This window comes from Helicoverpa zea, chromosome 27, assembly GCF_022581195.2.
Source record: "Helicoverpa zea isolate HzStark_Cry1AcR chromosome 27, ilHelZeax1.1, whole genome shotgun sequence".
Lineage (NCBI taxonomy): Eukaryota > Metazoa > Arthropoda > Insecta > Lepidoptera > Noctuidae > Helicoverpa > Helicoverpa zea.
This window is the reverse complement of record NC_061478.1, coordinates 90267-108557: the sequence shown is the minus strand read 5'-3', so window position 1 is coordinate 108557 and position 18291 is coordinate 90267. Positions and strand designations below refer to the sequence as shown.

The window sequence follows — 18291 nt, the reverse complement described above, 5'->3', positions numbered from 1 at the left end:
GTAAAACGGTGGAATTACGTGTTCCCACGTGTAATTTCTAAGTACCAAATCAATCAATCAATCAAATACCTTTCTTTTTAGGCTGTATTGGCCCATAAATATATACTTTAAAGATTAATATCCATATAGCAAGCTTTGGACCTCGATTTTCAGAAGTCTAGCGATGTAAACTAGATTCGCAGTGACAAATCATCATCTGCGTAGCCTTTTCTCAACTATGTTAGGGTCGTCTTCCAGTCTAACTGGGTGCATCCAAATCCAACTGAGTACCACCGTGCCTGCCCCTCAACCCAGTCACCAAGGCTTCCGACTACCTGAAACGACTGCCAAAGATGTTCAAAGTTCATGTCCTGGTCTCTCATCCACGATGACCGAAACAAATCATGTTGTACTTAATGAAAGCTATGTCAATACAGCACATAGTACAGGAGTAATGTAATCAGCGTGCTATGCCTATTAGTAAGGAGTGAATGACTGCGACAAAACACCGTGAGAACCTCAATGCACCCGTGTGTACAGTGCGCGACTCGGGTTCACGTAAATATCCGACACGGCTCGGAAATGAAGCGCCGACGCACCAGGTGGCTACGGTTGTTATGATTAAGCTTACGAACTGCACTTCCGACCACGTTATATGGGTCAAATCTGGGCAGAAACGAAAGGATTTTCAGAAACAAATCCGTATTCTTTTATCGACCCTTTGCATTCTAGGGTTGCTGTAATTAACATTGAGCCAGTGACCTGGGTACCTACCTTTACCTATACCTACTGACATGATCTCAATCACTGACTTTCTACCTTCAACTTCGACTTTTTTCCTCCTTCTTGTTTTGCGCAATGCTCGCGACTTTTGCAGTCCCAATGTCATCCGATTACTCTATACCACTCTGGTTCGAAGCAAGCTTGAGTCAAGTGCCTGTGTCTGGCACCCCTACACCGCTACTCAAACACTCATGATCGAAAAGGTGCAAAAAACCTTTCTGAGGTACTTTTTCAAAAGGTTATACAACTTTTTTCCCTTCATGTACCCAACTAACTATCTGCTAGGGATGTTAGGCTTTAACTCCTTGGAGGTAAGACGAGGCTTTGATCTGATGATTTGATTTGAGCTCATGGTAGCTTGTAAAACCTTACGTGGCCAAATCGACTGCCCAGAGCTCCACAGCCTTTTCTGCCGCCTATTCACCCCCGACAAATACATCGGTCGCCGTCAGAGCTGCAGGCACAATCTCTTCGCCCCACCGACATGCAAAACAGTCGCCAGAGCTGAATCTCCTATATGTCGTACTCTTAAGACGCTCAACGCCCTTCTGACTGCCAACCCTGAATTTGATGTGTTTGTGGATGAGTGGAGTAAAGTGATGCGTGTGTGTTTGGGGTTCTGTGAGAGAAAGTATGCAAGAGCGTCCACTGTTCCTTGTTAGCTAGATAATCATTGAAATGCTGTCGACTATATGTTTTTACTTTTGTTTTGTTTTGATTTAATGTTTCCATGTTAATTATTGTAATTGGTGTTGCACCGTTTTAATTCACTATTGCTATCAGTTTGCTTCAAATGCACATGACACTACAACATTGCCACTGGGAAAGATGGACACCATGAAGTATGTAGCTGTGGACACCCTTGCATTTCAGTTAAGCATTGAAGGTCATGAGATTATGAAACCAGGTCAAATGCCACCAATAACGCACACACACAGACACTCGACATACAGACGTATTGTCCTGGCGCACACATGCGCACGCGTCTCATTTCACGGTGTTGCAGATACAATTTACTAGAGTAGCTATTTACTACTGAGCGATTGATGAACTTCGCAGGCGCGCTCCATCTGATGTGATATGCAGCATTGTGGCACATTACATATTACATGTTATATGCATTGTATAGCTGTTGCCTTGAATCAACCCAGTGGCCCAGTGGACCCTTCCAAAGTAAATAATTTGGGAAAATTCCAAGACTCTTATCAGTTATTTAATATTCAGGATTGAATAATTCAGGAAAAGTACAATAAATTGTACAAGTCAATTAGCCTAATTTTCTCAGTGTGTCAGTACCCAAAGTATATTTACACAAGTGTTAAAAATAATGTAATCAGTCCAACTTTATCAGTATGACCCATTTTATTATTTTAGTAATAAAAGAAATACAAAGCTTTTTGTAATCTTAGGGGCTTTTTTACTTACTACTCAAAGGCAGAAATCCCTTCTGCTTAGTGTAACAGCCCTCGAAGTCAAAAGCATGGAGCTAATCATATTTACCTTGTCTACCTATGCAGTAGACATTGAATCAATATTGGTAGACTTATTCTGGTAATGTGGCCGTGGAAGCTAATTGTCCCTGTTGACACTACAGCAGCTGTGTGTGCAAGACAACTGTTTGTACTACCGGGTAGTTAGCTGTGCAGTTGTTTAAATTGTAGATAAATTGCCTTCCCGTATTAAAGATACATCTTCATCATTATACGATGTAACATGACAGTGTGGGATGGTAACAGGTCTATTAATAGTCCATTCAAGTTACACTCAGGATATCCAAGTTTTTAACTTTTAGATCAGCTTTTTTACTCAAATTATAAATGCCAATGTAATTATGTCTGTTGGGCTCTCATGCCAAAACTACTGAAACTATTGAAATGAGATTTGGTATCAACAGTCTAGAGCCTGTGAAAGGCTCAGCTTTATACATGGCTGCTGATAGCAGTTCTCTGGGAAATCCGGTGGTACTGCGAGAGTATCAAAAACATAGGCTCACTGGACAGTTTCTATTCCCAGCAATCGGCTTTATCTACATTTATTAGTTCCATCTGTTATCAACTTGTTAAAAGGTAAATTATAATTAGATATGCAGATGAAATGCTTTACGCTGATAGCATTAATTAACAACAAGGTGCTTTAATCCGTGGAACGCCAGCGTTGTACTTTTTTAATCAATTTATTTTTAATCTGTTATTTTAATTCTGGTATAAACATACTCTTGAATGCATCGCATGATTGTCAGCTTTTATTGAATTTATCTATCAAGAGCATATTATATTGATAGAAGACAAAGATTTAAATTATTATGACAGTTACAAGTCATTTTACATGAACTTGCTTATATCTATATTGTATAAATGCATATAAATCTGTAAGAATTGCTTCCAGATGGGACAAACACAGGCTTATGTGGTAACCAAAATTTTAAACAGTATTTTACAAAAAGTTCCAATGACATTCATAAACTATTGTATGCTCTCTATGTAAATGTTCATAGTTTTGTGTTACATTTAAAAATTAGAAGCACTTTGCAGTCACATAGTTTATTGAACTGATTGTCTAGGCATAAGTAGTATAGACTCTGTGAGTACATGTAGAGCGTGGCTGAGCCGCACATACTTTCACTACTACTATTACTAATTAAACACACTAATACGCGCATTCATTCAACTATACACCGCATTTAGAAACTTCCAGTCCTTGCCGTGTAGTAATTTGCAGATATTTGGTCATTATTGTGTTATGATTACATTTTAAAGCTCACCTTTAAGCGTTCTGTTGTAGGGGATCCTGTCGCTGAGGTACACGTTAATAGCGAGCTTCTTCTCTGACTCCTCGCCGCGCTTCTTCTCCTCGCCGATGAGATGTGCCGCCGCGCCACCCTCGCCCAGCCCCGGGATGATCCTGGACTCATCTTCCAAGATCTGTCTCTCGTATTCAGCTTCAAGAGGGTCCGAATACTCCGCCAGCGTATTTTTCTTGCCGCCTCGCCATTGCTCAAACAAGGCTAATATTGTAATCACTAAAAGCACCAACAGCACTAACTTGGCCGCTTGGTAGCACTTGCGCACCGGAAAATACACCATAATCGTTTATTTATTAGTTTAAGCGACACCGTGCCGCGCCGCTTTCGGCGACCGACTGATTTTGACGTTTCGCTTCAACCATGTTTGTTTACAGTCTACCTTTTTCAAACAGGAAAGGCAACCGTAAACATGCTATTCAGCCTAATCTGGATAGGAAACTGTCTAGTTTTTATTTGGATTCATATTTTTATTTTTACAGGGTTTTGTTTTATGATAGCTCAGTTTTATTGACTGTAATTAGTATTGTTATAGGTGGACAATGATCTGCTACGCGTTTTATGACCTATTGAATAAATACTTATCTAGAACCTCTGGGCTTTCTGTGTATTTGTTTTTTGATTAGGTATAACTTGCATTTGAATGGATACAGTACCCAATCATTTCTATCACTATTACTATACGACTGAAGAGTTGTATTACCTATGTTTGAAATGATCGCGATTGCAATAATTTATTTTTTATTACAGAGACTTTACGTAATTTAAGATATGTAACGCTGTGTTACTTCTTTAAATTATATACTTCTAATATTCACATAAAAACATTACAAACCTCTAACATATGAAGAACACTCCTTCAGTGTCAGTGCCTGAGATAGGAGAATAGCAACAAGTGGCTCACATGCAACAGGTGCCTAGCTATGTCGCGGATGAGCTGGCGAAGTAACTTGGCTAGGGTATCTCATGTAAGGACACGGTGGCACGCTCAACAGCTAATTGTCCCAGGGGCCCGATTTTGTCCGCAAATGATTTACGATTGCAATATGATTGTAGAACAAACTACCGTATAGACCAAAATCAACAGGGGCCTGATTCTCCTAATTTTCTTAAGCAACATGCGATTCACGTTCGACTCGATTCGACTGAGATCCAATCCCGACTCGATTACGATTGAAGCGTATGTGGCATTCCGCTATATTTTCTTTGAAATAAACGTTTTTATCCTTTTCTGTCATTCAATAATGAATCATTTTGTCTGCAAATGATTTACGATTGCAAAATGATTGTAGAGCAAACTACCGTATAGACCAAAATCACCGAAATAGCAGACCAAACGCACACCAATAAAATGTCAATCGAATACGATTGGTCTTTTATTAGTAGCAGAATGCCCGATATGGTTAAAACTGCTATTGCGATCATATTGCGAGCCAATTTCTATTCGATTTTGACATTATTAACTTAGGAGCATCGGGCCCCAGACTTGACGGATCGTTAAGTCAGTCGAATAGCTCCAGTATGATGTAGGTAAGGAATACAGATAGTTAGCGACTATTCAGAGCCAATTAGAACATCCGTCATTGCCAATCAGTATCTTAGGAGTATCTTATCGATATTGGAATGTTATTTACTAAACTCTTACCTTGGGAATAAATACGTATTATAGGACTTCAACTTCATCTTTAGTTGATTCCATAGGTGCACTGTCCCAGGTCTGTTTATTTCATTCGTCTTACTTGGCAAGATTTGATAGGTGTAACTTAAAAGGTCATTATTTAATCAATAAAAGCAAGCAAGTGATGATGATGTCCTCCTAGCCGATTATCGGCTACGGCGGCTGTTCTCATGTAAGGAGATTAGTCAACTACGCAGGACATATTATAGTGCACGAGCATTTGCGCAGACACAGGTGCACTCACTATTCCTTAACTCTCATAGCCCGATGGGACGGCAATCCGACACCACCGGAGAGAGATCAGGCGCAGGACCGACATTTACGTGCTCTCCGATGCACGGGTGTATCAATCACCAGCTTCCAGGCTCCGGGCTGCTTTGTGAAAGTCTTCTAAAACCCACAAAGCGATTTCGGCCCGACTCGCGAATCGAATCCGAGACCTCGTGCTCAGCAGCCGCACTTGCGACAGCTAGACCAACGAGGCAGTAACGAGGAGTAACGAGGGAGAGTAACGAGGTAAAGCAAGCAAGTACAGTTAACATAATTGTGTATTAGTTCTATAGTAGACTTCATATCGTTATTGCACATTAATCAAACAAAAACATTATTTCTTAGTGGAATGTCGACATAATCACGTAGCTTACAATAAATACACAACACACACACACACATTCATACATACGCACACAAACACACACAGAAGCATACACACACGCACACATTCACACTGGTCCAATAATAAAAATTAAAATAAATCATTGTAAGATAAAATTAGACTAAGTATTGTAAAGATGTTAATTAAATCGAATATAATACAAAAGGTTTTCAATCAATATAAAAAGTTAATTTGAAAAAGATCTGAACATGTCCGGGGTCCTTATTTACTTACAAACTGAAATATACACTTACATAGGTCGAAATATTATATTTAAATATGAGCACCGTTGTAACGGATCTATGTTTATTAGACCATTTTTATGAAATTGGTAATTTGATGTAATATTCAATATATACTTTCATTATACTTACAAAGAAGAACTGAGGCCACCCTTCGTTTGCCCTGTCAGGGGTGACTATTACGCCCAGTTATAGGATATTTCAGTCGCGAGTTCCTTTTGGATTCCGAATAATCTGTAATCTGTATGTAGGTATATGCGGGCTTATGAAAGATGACTTAGTTTAAACACGCCACGGAGCAATGATCTAATGGAGAACACATCGCACGTACTGTCACGATCCTTTCACTTGCTCTCAGAATACATTCATCACCTTTTAAACACTCCATTAGTTCACTACTTCGTGTCAGGAACTCTATCATTAAGTACGTGACATAGCAGATTGGCTGTGCACTCTATTATATTCCTAAACGTTTGATTGCACAGCCAAACAGCTAAGTTTAGACTTGCCTAGTTACGTTTCAATAAGGCGATAGAATATTTTACTTAAACAGTCCTCGAGTGTGAACTCGCTTTTTATAATTACATACATTATCGCCATACACATCATTATATACACGGCGGGTTATTTGTTGTCGTCATTCTGCGCCCGGGTGGCGTCGCGGAACATCTTGTCGAGCGCGGCGTGCTGCGCCTTGCTGAGCCGCGCGGCCTTCATGTCGAGCACGCGGTGGAAGTCCTGCAGCGACGCGTCGGGCAGCAGCGCCAGGAACTGCGCCGCGAACGCCTCGCCCGAGCCCAGCGGCGCCATCACCAGCTTGAGGATCATCTCCGCCTTGGTCATGAGCTTGATCACCACCTTGGTGTACGTCGCCGGCGCCGGCCGCCGCACCGCCGACCCCGCGCCCGGCAGCTCCAGCAGCGCCGTCTTCAGCATGTGCGTGTCCAGCAGCAGCTGCTCCGAGCCCACCGTCGACAGCGGCTTGCAGCGGTACACGTGCTGGATGAACTTCGGGATGAACGAGTTCGCGAAGCGGATGCAGAACTGCGTGAAGTACTTGCGCGAGGACGCCAGCGAGTCGCGCAGCTCGGGGACCGTGTTCTTGAGGTGCATGACGATCTGCGTGACGTAGGAGCTCTGGTCGCCCACCGTGTCGAAGTGCACCCACGAGATCTTGGTCATGGCCTGCAGCGCCGGCTCGCAAGCCAGCTCCAGGTCTGCCACCAGCAGCTGGATGCAGTCGCTGATGATCTTGTGGAACAGGTCCTGCTCGGCGGTCATGTCGATCTTGTCGGCGAGGGACGGGGACACCTTCTCCTTGAGCTTCTGCTCGAGGTGCACCGTGGTCTCGAGGCAGTACTCGGCCGTGGTGATGACGCTGGTGATCTTGGCCACCTCCTGCTTGGTGTACCGGGCGCGGTCCTGGTCGGGCTGGCCCGGCAGCAGCGCGTGCAGGCCGAGCGCGGGCAGCAGGCCGGGCGCCGCGCCGCGCGGCAGCAGCGCCGCCAGCACGCTCGTCGCGTACTGACGCAGGTACTTCTGGAACACGCCCGCCAGCTCTGTCGACAGAACGACACACGTTATGTGGGATCACAATATCGTCGGCCACGTATTATTGTTTTTAGACAAAATAGAAGCGTCTGCCTAGCCTGTTCACAGGCAACGGATGTAGCTGAATGCCAATGTGCCACGAGCAACGATTGCCCATCGGATCTCTGATCTCTGCCTAACTGAAGTTCAAAAAGTGCTGTTCTGCAGCCAAGTTTGAATAAACAATTTTTGATTTTGCTCAGCTCAGCCACCCGGGCATCACTATACGAAACTAGTGCACGACGATTAAACTAATATGTACTTATATTTTTCTCTAATTTATTACTTTTCTCTCTATAACATTCATTATTTCATATCAATTGACACCCGCAACTCCTCATAGGTGCAGTTGAAAACCAGCGTCAGACACTGGGCGTCCAGCATAATGCTGAACTGGACCTATTTGGTGCAACCTTAAGTTACTTTTTATTTCTATATAATGTCGGGACATCTTGTCACACATTTCTATGGTCAGCGTGGCGGTAAAATCAGCGTAGGATATTGTAAAACGGGTTCAATAAAACATGTCATTGTTGTATTGTCGTGATCACGTGCGCGTGTAGTAGCGAGTAGGCGCGCGTGCGTCGCGTGCTCGCGCAGACCTGTTTACTAACATAGGCACACACGCCTGTATGTCTTCTGTGCAACAGCTTCACGGGAAAAGATTTGCTAAGGATTTCTATTAATTATCTATTCGATGATTGGCGATTACAGATTGAATATTGACATAAGTTTATAAGGATTGTGTGAATTTCAGTTAAGGGATGCGTCATTAGAAGTAGCTTATGTGAATCTGTGATTATGTAAATGTTTTCAATATACCTCTATAAGTCTTTTTGCTTGTGTTTAGCTGGACGACTCACATGTAAAGCCCTATTGTTAGATTCGCGATTTAAATCAAGTAATACATGAACTTGAGAAGTACATTATGGAGATAGCATATACAACATGTAACGTAATTAACGCACACCCTCAAACACCCTAATTAGAATATTATGTTATAATCATAATACATACACTGAATTTTTAATTTAACATGTATATGCATTGTTATTTACTAAATTAGTTATACCAATTCTTGGAGAACTTTTTGGTCATACTACTTCGCACGCAAATATCGCGCCGCGCGCATAACGAAACTACGGAAAAAGCCGACAATACACGAAGTCTTATTACTTTGAGTTACGGTCTATTTGAGTTTGTTTTGACTGTACAGGGTTAATATGACAATAATTTCCGTAGTTTTAATTATTTTTGGGATAAAAAATTTCCTATATTAAAAATGATATAAATCGATTCAGTAAACGATTCTGAAAAAACTAATTTCAGGATGTGCGTTAATTAAGTTACATGTTGTATATAGAGATGGAGAACATGGTGGGAGTACACAAGGAAGAACATGAGGGGAATACATATGGGAGTACATAGGGGAACTACGTAAGGGGAGTACATAAGGGAAGAATATAAGGGAGTACCTAAGGGAGAACTTAGGGAGGGAGTACATAGGGGGGGTACATAAGGGGGGTACATAAGGGGAGTACATAAGGGAGTATATAAGGAAAGTAAATAAGGAAGTACATAAGGCAGTACATAAGGGGAGTACATAAGGGACTATACATATGAGGGCAGTACATAAGGCAGTATTTTAGGGGAGTACATAAGGAAAGTATATAAGGAAGAACACGAGGTAGTACATACATAAGGATGTACTCCCCTATGTACTACCTATGGGGGAAGTATATGAGGGTAGTATATGACACAGTACATACCCAGCATGGGCTCGCCGGTGGTGAGGCGGGCGCACTGCACGAGGCACATGGAGAGTACATGACACAGTACATACCCAGCATGGGCTCGCCGGTGGTGAGGCGGGCGCACTGCACGAGGCACATGGAGAGTACATGACACAGTACATACCCAGCATGGGCTCGCCGGTGGTGAGGCGGGCGCACTGCACGAGGCACATGGAGAGTACATGACACAGTACATACCCAGCATGGGCTCGCCGGTGGTGAGGCGGGCGCACTGCACGAGGCACATGGAGAGTACATGACACAGTACATACCCAGCATGGGCTCGCCGGTGGTGAGGCGGGCGCACTGCACGAGGCACATGGAGAGTACATGACACAGTACATACCCAGCATGGGCTCGCCGGTGGTGAGGCGGGCGCACTGCACGAGGCACATGGAGAGTACATGACACAGTACATACCCAGCATGGGCTCGCCGGTGGTGAGGCGGGCGCACTGCACGAGGCACATGGAGAGTACATGACACAGTACATACCCAGCATGGGCTCGCCGGTGGTGAGGCGGGCGCACTGCACGAGGCACATGGAGAGTACATGACACAGTACATACCCAGCATGGGCTCGCCGGTGGTGAGGCGGGCGCACTGCACGAGGCACATGGAGAGTACATGACACAGTACATACCCAGCATGGGCTCGCCGGTGGTGAGGCGGGCGCACTGCACGAGGCACATGGAGAGTACATGACACAGTACATACCCAGCATGGGCTCGCCGGTGGTGAGGCGGGCGCACTGCACGAGGCACATGGAGAGTACATGACACAGTACATACCCAGCATGGGCTCGCCGGTGGTGAGGCGGGCGCACTGCACGAGGCACATGGAGAGTACATGACACAGTACATACCCAGCATGGGCTCGCCGGTGGTGAGGCGGGCGCACTGCACGAGGCACATGGAGAGTACATGACACAGTACATACCCAGCATGGGCTCGCCGGTGGTGAGGCGGGCGCACTGCACGAGGCACATGGAGAGTACATGACACAGTACATACCCAGCATGGGCTCGCCGGTGGTGAGGCGGGCGCACTGCACGAGGCACATGGAGAGTACATGACACAGTACATACCCAGCATGGGCTCGCCGGTGGTGAGGCGGGCGCACTGCACGAGGCACATGGAGAGTACATGACACAGTACATACCCAGCATGGGCTCGCCGGTGGTGAGGCGGGCGCACTGCACGAGGCACATGGAGAGTACATGACACAGTACATACCCAGCATGGGCTCGCCGGTGGTGAGGCGGGCGCACTGCACGAGGCACATGGAGAGTACATGACACAGTACATACCCAGCATGGGCTCGCCGGTGGTGAGGCGGGCGCACTGCACGAGGCACATGGAGAGTACATGACACAGTACATACCCAGCATGGGCTCGCCGGTGGTGAGGCGGGCGCACTGCACGAGGCACATGGAGAGTACATGACACAGTACATACCCAGCATGGGCTCGCCGGTGGTGAGGCGGGCGCACTGCACGAGGCACATGGAGAGTACATGACACAGTACATACCCAGCATGGGCTCGCCGGTGGTGAGGCGGGCGCACTGCACGAGGCACATGGAGAGTACATGACACAGTACATACCCAGCATGGGCTCGCCGGTGGTGAGGCGGGCGCACTGCACGAGGCACATGGAGAGTACATGACACAGTACATACCCAGCATGGGCTCGCCGGTGGTGAGGCGGGCGCACTGCACGAGGCACATGGAGAGTACATGACACAGTACATACCCAGCATGGGCTCGCCGGTGGTGAGGCGGGCGCACTGCACGAGGCACTTCTTGTAGAACAGGAACAGGTCTGCGCACGACGCGACCACCGCGCCCGCGCCGCTGCCGCCGCCCACTCCGCCCACGCCGGACTTCGCGTCCTGCGGCATAGAACATTCGTTACCGCCCATCTCATGGCTAACTAACATTGACACGACTATCGATTTTTCAGATGATAGAAACATCGTTCGTCGTTCAATACATAGTGTGAAAGCCGCTAGGAACTAAGGGCCGTGCCAGCCAAACCCCGCCGAGCTCGCCACTCTCCCACAATCACGGACGAGTCATAAGTGTGTTTTGTTTGCGTTCATGTTTGAACAAAATTTAGTGTCAGTCATTCAAGTCAACATTAATTGCCCCAACAAATTCTCTTGGATTTTAAGATGGCCTTCGATACAGTCTGATGTGAAGTCCCTGTTGAATTAAAAAGCTCTACATTATCCGAATATATAATAAAACAATGTAAAAATCACCACTGCAAAATGTAAATAAAAATATTCCAAAAACAAATGGAATTACGTCACATAACTACTGACAAGCTCAAAATAGTCGATGGTGTTCCTCAAGGAAGCATTCTGGGTCATACCCTTTTTCTTACAGTGTTTTATCTACAGTTTTCATAAATGTCGATGCCATTGCAACACCAAATTCGTCACACGCATCCGGGTAAATGTCCACCTCCCCTCTCCCGCCCTCTTCTGATTCCTAGAAGTAGTAAGTAGTGTACCTGTGTGAACCTGTCCATGAGGTCGCTGAGGTTGGCGTCGAGCGAGCTGACGTACAGCGACAGGTAGGGCTCGAAGCACGCGCCGATCTGCCCCACCCACGCCGACCCGCCCGCCACCGATGACGTCACGTCCGTCTCCTGGGGACACGATACAGAATGAGTGCTAAATTATTTGTCATTGTCAAATATTATTGTAGTAGATAATAAGGACTTTTTGATTCCTTTAACTTTGGGCCACAGTCAGTTACAGCCTTTGAATTATCGTTCGGTTAAACGAAACATTTTAATTACTACGAAAAAGAAACTTTAGTGATCTTGGTTGGCGAAACGATAGAGCAACATAAGTCCCAAATAAAACATACCTAAGAATATTTGACATTGGCAATGGATCTCATTAAAACATATTAGATGGAAAGACAATTATGAGATGTTAGTTAAAAAATGTTTCCAACTCACGTCCTTGTTATCTCCATCACCGTCGAGCGCGGGCGGCTTCTCCAGATTGACTTCAGGCACCTCCGCGCCCAGGTCCATACCTGCACAACGATGTACACATTACAGTACAAACCAAGTCACTGTATGAATGACATCTAAGAGGAGCTTGTTGGTAAGGCAAGCCAGTAAGTCTGACGCCAATCTAACCAAAGGGTATTGGGTTGCCCTGGTAACTGAGTTGAGGAGGTCAGATAGGCAGTCGCTTCTTGTAAAACACTGGTACTCAGCTGAATCCGGTTAGACTGGAAGCCGACCCCAACATACTTTGGGAAAAGGCTCGGGAGATGATGACATCTTAGAAGAGCTTGTTGATCAATCGGATGGTGAATATGGACAGCCGTCTTTGTCATCACAAGTTCCTCGGTGCCTCAGAAAGCATGGACTGTACTTGTACTTTGTATCTGGTCTATTATGTTATTGTTATCTTGTATCCAGTATCCTTCTGTTTGCACGTTTGTATGCGTATCCCTAGTAGGACACTATTCGTTAGAGTATACCTGTGAAGCGTTTGTGCAGCAGCAGCTCGAAGTTGTACGTCTTCTGTATGGCGTATAGCAGCAGCTTCACGTCCACCTCGCTGCGTCGCGACGCCATCAGCGCAGCCAAGTCATTGCGGGTAATCTGTAGACACAACACCGTATACTGTAGAACTACTTCAACATATGTCATTGAACATCCTTGACAGTCTGAAGCCAGTAAGACTGACACCAGCCTAACCAAGGAGTATTGTATTGGGTTGCCCGGGTAACTGGGTTGAGGAGGTCAGATAGGCAGTCGCTAATTGTAAAGCACTGGTACTCAGCTGAATCCGGTTAGATTGGAAGCCGACCCCAACATAGTTGGGGAAAAAGGCTCGAAGGATAGGACTACTTCAACATACATCGAAGAAGTTAAAGTTACGTTGATCATGGACTCCTTGCTTATGAAGAGAATGAGTGAAGTATATCGGTCTGACCTTACAGAAGTGCTGCGCGATCCTCTCGCTGAGGCGCCAGGCGGGCGGGAAGAGCGCCGCCAGCGACTCCTCGAAGGCCAGCAGGTGCCGCTTGAGCCACGCGTAGCGCCGCTCCACGTGCGACACCCACGCCTGCTCCTGCTCCGCCGAGAACAGGTGCTGGTACTCCTGGGGACACAGGGCGCTTTCAACTTCTTGGCGGCCTGCTGCGGTGCCGAAGCGGTTCGTTAGACGTACAGCGTACGGACGATCCTTTATTTCATACAAAAAGCACGATGCGGCAACAGTGAACGACAGACGAACGCTCGACAACAGGACGACAACGTCGCAAGCGTCACGTGGTGTTATTTTTCGTCGGATCCCATGAAATACGCTTTCAGCGGCACGTTAAGCGTGCGGCAGAGGTCTGATAGTGCTGTGATTTTTTTTTTTTAGGGTTCCGTACCCAAACGGGACCCTAATGTTTTTGGTCTACTGTCCGTCCGTCCGTCCGTCCGTCCGTTTGTCCGTCTGTCACCAGGCTGTATCTCATGAACCATGATAGTTAGAGAGCTGAAATTTTCACAGATGATGTATTTTTGTTACCGCTATAACAACAAATACTGAAAACTAGAATAGAATAAATATTTTGGGGGGCTCCCATACAACAAATGTGTTTTTTTTGCAAATTTTCTACATTATGGTACGGAACCCTTCGTGCGCGATTCCGACTCGCACTTAGCTGGTGTTTTGTAGCTAATTCAGCAATAGGTGTAGGTTAGGTGTGTGTCAATTGTTTAAGGGTTATCTAAAAAGACGGACTAATTTCTGTTTCTGGGGAATTTGTTCCACCATTCTTCTTCCCTACAAAAACATATAGGAAGTGGCGAAGGGTGGGCATTTTTAACGCCATCTTTTGTTTTTGTAAAGTTGACCTTCAAAGTGGTGATTTTGCTATGTACGTACCTGCAGCTGCACCTGCAGGAACCAGTTGAGCAGGTCTGCCCTGACGCGCGGCTCCAGGACGTCCAGCACCCCGCACGCCTCGCTCAGCGTGCGGTGCGATATACTCGACTTGCTACCTGCTGAGGTAACATCACTCATATTATATGTAGAAGAAAACACAGCAATGATGTGAAGAAGCAGTTCTATGGTTCTGTTAAAATATCGAGAATATCAGTCATATCTGTGTAGAAATCGATAATATCTTCCTATTTTCTGCCACCGGAGGATCTGTCATATTTTACCGCCGAAATTTCAACTGGTGTCATTGCAGTCTTCATCATCAGGAATAACCTTGACTCATTGCTGTGTTTTCTTCTTCATCTTTGCGATTCTACTCTGATATTCGCATGCTGTTATTGTATGTATCAAAACATACAAACTGTAACACTAGACTATTTTTAAAAAGAGTAACCATGGAGTTTCTTGCCCGTTCTTCTCCATAGGAAGCTACTTTTGGAATGGGCAACTAGAATCAAACTTAGTTATATTTTTGATGTTCATAAGTGCTTGTAAAGGCCTAAATGAAATAAATAATTTGACTTGACTTTATCCCCTCTGTCCGCCTCGTCAGACAAAAATGAGCCGTATATGTATGAGCATAGAGCTGCGAGTACCTGTGAATGCCTCCTTGAAGTCTGCGAGTATCTGCGCGGCGAGCTGCGCGCGGATGGCGGTCACCTGGTCGCGCAGCGCCGACAGCTCGCGGATCGACTGGTAGCCCTCGAAGTGCTGCAGCACCTACAACCGAAGAGGAGGGGAGATTGTTAAACACCTGGCTCTGGGATATGAACTGATCTGATCTATACAATAAATACATCATCATCATCATCATCATCTCAGCCATAGGACGTCCACTGCTGAACATAGGCGTCCTCCTTGATGTCCACAGATACCTGTTAGAGGCGACCTGCATCCAGCGTCTTCCGGCGACCTTTATAAGGTCCTCTGTCCACCCTGTCCTCAATGTAACCACTGACCGCTGATAGTATATAATAAAAATGAAAGATTTTCTTGTTTGTGCTCCAGCCTGCGAAAAACTGAACAGATTTTAAAAATTATTGGGAAGGAAGACAATCCGACAAACATGGGCTATATTTGTCAGGATAGATGAAGGAGTCTATCCTCGACCGGGGTGTACTGACCTCCATGATGGCCTGCATGGGCAGCACAATCTCCTTGTACTGGCGGCTGGTGGTCATGCTCCGCAGCGCGTCCACCCCTCCCACCAGCATGTGCAGATGGTTCAGTGCTGTGATGGCCGCCGTCAGGTTGGACTTGGCGCAGTCCAGCTGCTTGATCTCCGACGTGATCTCGCGCACCATGCTCTCGCTGCGCTCTGCTTTCTTGTTTATGTCTGCTACCTGGAATCAAAGAGATTGATATGCAACTGACTTCTTCTAATTCTTCTTACCAAAGGGAACGTAAACATTTGGTTAATGCGAGCACACAAACTTTTTGCCATATATTTTGAAAGTAAAAACTAGTTCTCATCATCTACACCAGTGGTTCTTAACCGGTGGTCTGCGGACCACTGGTGGTCCCTGGAGGCATTCCAAGTGGTCCGCGAAGCTTTGCTTGACGTTGTTATCCATCTTGCTTGTCCAACAGAAAAAAATTAAGGTTTGAAATTTAGCCCTTTTATGTAATTTTGGTTCTGAGTCTTAAAAAGTAAGTCAAGTACCAATGCAGCTTTTCTAAGTTTGTATGTACTTTCTAAGTATATCTTAGACACTAATGACTGTGTTTCGGATGGCACGTTAAACTGTAGGTCCCGGCTGTCATTGAACATCCTTGACAGTCGTTACGGGTAGTCAGAAGCCAGTAAGTCTGACACCAGTCTAACCAAGGGGTATTGGGTTGCCCGGGTAACTGGGTTGAGGAGGTCAGATAGGCAGTCGCTTCTTGTAAAGCACTGGTACTCAGCTGAATCCGGTTAGACTGGAAGCCGACCCCAACATAGTTGGGAATAAGGCTCGGAGGATGATGATGGTTCTGAGTCTTAAAAAATAGTTAAAATTTACCGCTCGTTTCGCTCGCGTATTCAGAAACTATATGCCCTCGTTTTTACATTTGTCAAAAAACAAAAAGTTAAGTACGTTTGGGCTACATTGTACGTAATTTTGGTTCTGAGTCTTAAAAAAATATAAAAATTTCCCGCTCGCTTCGCTCACGATTTCAGCAACTATGTGCCCTCGTTTTGGCATTTGTCAACAAATGAACAGTTAAGTACGTTTGGGCTACATTTTGGTCCGTACGAGTCCGAAAAAAATTTTGCGCTCGCTTCGCTCGCGCATTTGTAACTACTCTTTTTTTTACCTAGTGGACCCCCCCCCCCCTTGTCAAAGCTATAAATTCGTCCGTGGGTGTTCAACGCTTCTGATTGTTAAAAACAAGCATAGAAATCTGTTGGATGGCATGGCACTGCTGACATGCGTTTAGCTTTGAGTAGTACTGAACCAAGAATTCAGAAGTTAGTAAAGAGAATGCAGTCACAAAAATCTCATGAAATTAAAATCGGTAGCTTTGAGTTTTTTGCTAAATAATAAGGAAATGAGTGCTAATAAAGTATTATAAAGTGTGCTTGTATTCTTTATCAAAGAACCCTCAATTTAGGCAAACCAATGGGGTGGTCCCGGGCAAGACAAACTTTTGCTAAAGTGGTCCCTCATGACAAAAAGGTTAAGAACCACTGATCTACACTAATATTATAGAGCTGAAGCTTTTGTTTTTTTTCTGAACACGCATATCTGAGAAACTTTGAACAGGTCCATTTAGAAACATTATTTTTCTTTCACTTTGCTTTTTATCCTGGAGCGTGAAGATTCAATGGGACACAGGTAGGTGAAGTGTTGGCAATTTACCTGTAACGCCAGTTCCCCGATGCACCTCTGTGCGTCGAGCAGCGCGCGCTGCCCCGCGTCGCGCTGCTCGGCCTGCGCGCGCACGAGGCGGCGGATGTCGTGCTCCACGCCCGCCAGGTGGAACTCGCAGCGCGCCGCCGCCGACTCCACGCCCGACAGCGACTGCTCCGTCGGGAACACGCGGTTGATGTACGCCACCGCGTCGAACTGGGGGCAGTCACAGTGTATGTGTATGATCAAACTGGTGCCAATGAAAAGCTTAAATCATAGTGAAAATGCGGCTATGACAGTGCTACGGTACTAAATTATACAAAAATAGGATTTTTAAAAGATTTGTTACGATCGAAACCTTTTAAAAATGGACTGCTTGAGTAAATATAGTTTTGTAAAAATAGCACTTGTGAATTCTGTATTGTTTACAGTGTTAAACTTGAGGATGAATAAACAAATAGGGTCATGAAAACTTTACCAAAACAAAACTATTTTAGCACTTTTTAGTGTCTCAATGTATGTTGCCTTAATGTAGATAGCACATAATTAATGTTAAAATCCAATGAGAGCACTAACTTCTCCCAAAATAAGAGCAAAATAAAGAAATTTGCACTCACTTCAGCGCTGTCGAATTGTTCAGTCCCTCCCATCATTTCTTCGATCCGAGTCATCACAGAGCTTGGGAAATTGATCTGGACCTCCGGCCCACTGTCCTTGTCATCTAAAATATCGTTGGTATCCATAGTATGATCAGTTTTTACAGTATTTATGAAAAATAGTATCACAAGCCCGCAGGCTTTGGGTTGACGTTGAAACGTCACTGACTGAACGAAACGTCAATGTCACTGTCAGTTAGAGCTGGTAATGTAAAAAAATTGTTATGTGTTACTACCATGAAAAACAATATGAAATCAAAAATGTCTTGCGTGAAACATGAAAACACAAAGGATAAATTAATAAGTGTTCTA

At 45.1% G+C, this 18291-nt stretch overlaps 2 protein-coding genes across 3 annotated transcripts in view; both read right to left on the bottom strand.

Annotated features, from left to right (window-relative positions):
- The window catches only part of LOC124643194, a 29315-nt gene extending 25401 nt beyond the window's left edge, over positions 1–3914 (bottom strand). Inside the window, exon 1 of the mRNA XM_047182075.1 lies at positions 3524–3914. Coding sequence (XP_047038031.1) covers positions 3524–3845 — 322 coding nt within the window. The 5' untranslated portion in view covers positions 3846–3914. The remainder of the gene's footprint in view (positions 1–3523) is intronic.
- Positions 3915–5770: 1856 nt separating this feature from the next.
- LOC124643228 (vacuolar protein sorting-associated protein 53 homolog) lies at positions 5771–18161 on the bottom strand. 2 transcript variants are annotated; one of them, XM_047182106.1, is made up of 11 exons: positions 17941–18161; positions 17333–17539; positions 15614–15832; positions 15086–15209; positions 14433–14551; positions 13488–13655; positions 13030–13153; positions 12494–12573; positions 12038–12175; positions 11273–11411; positions 5771–7696 (listed from the first exon to the last, which is right to left on the bottom strand). In XM_047182106.1, exons 1-11 carry the CDS (start codon positions 18064–18066, stop codon positions 6762–6764), a joined length of 2379 nt encoding a protein of 792 aa, XP_047038062.1. In that variant the 5' UTR covers positions 18067–18161; the 3' UTR covers positions 5771–6761. The 2 variants fall into 2 exon arrangements, with proteins under 2 accessions (XP_047038062.1, XP_047038063.1); XM_047182107.1 differs by having other exon boundaries at positions 14433–14548.
- Between the last annotated feature and the right edge of the window lie 130 nt (positions 18162–18291).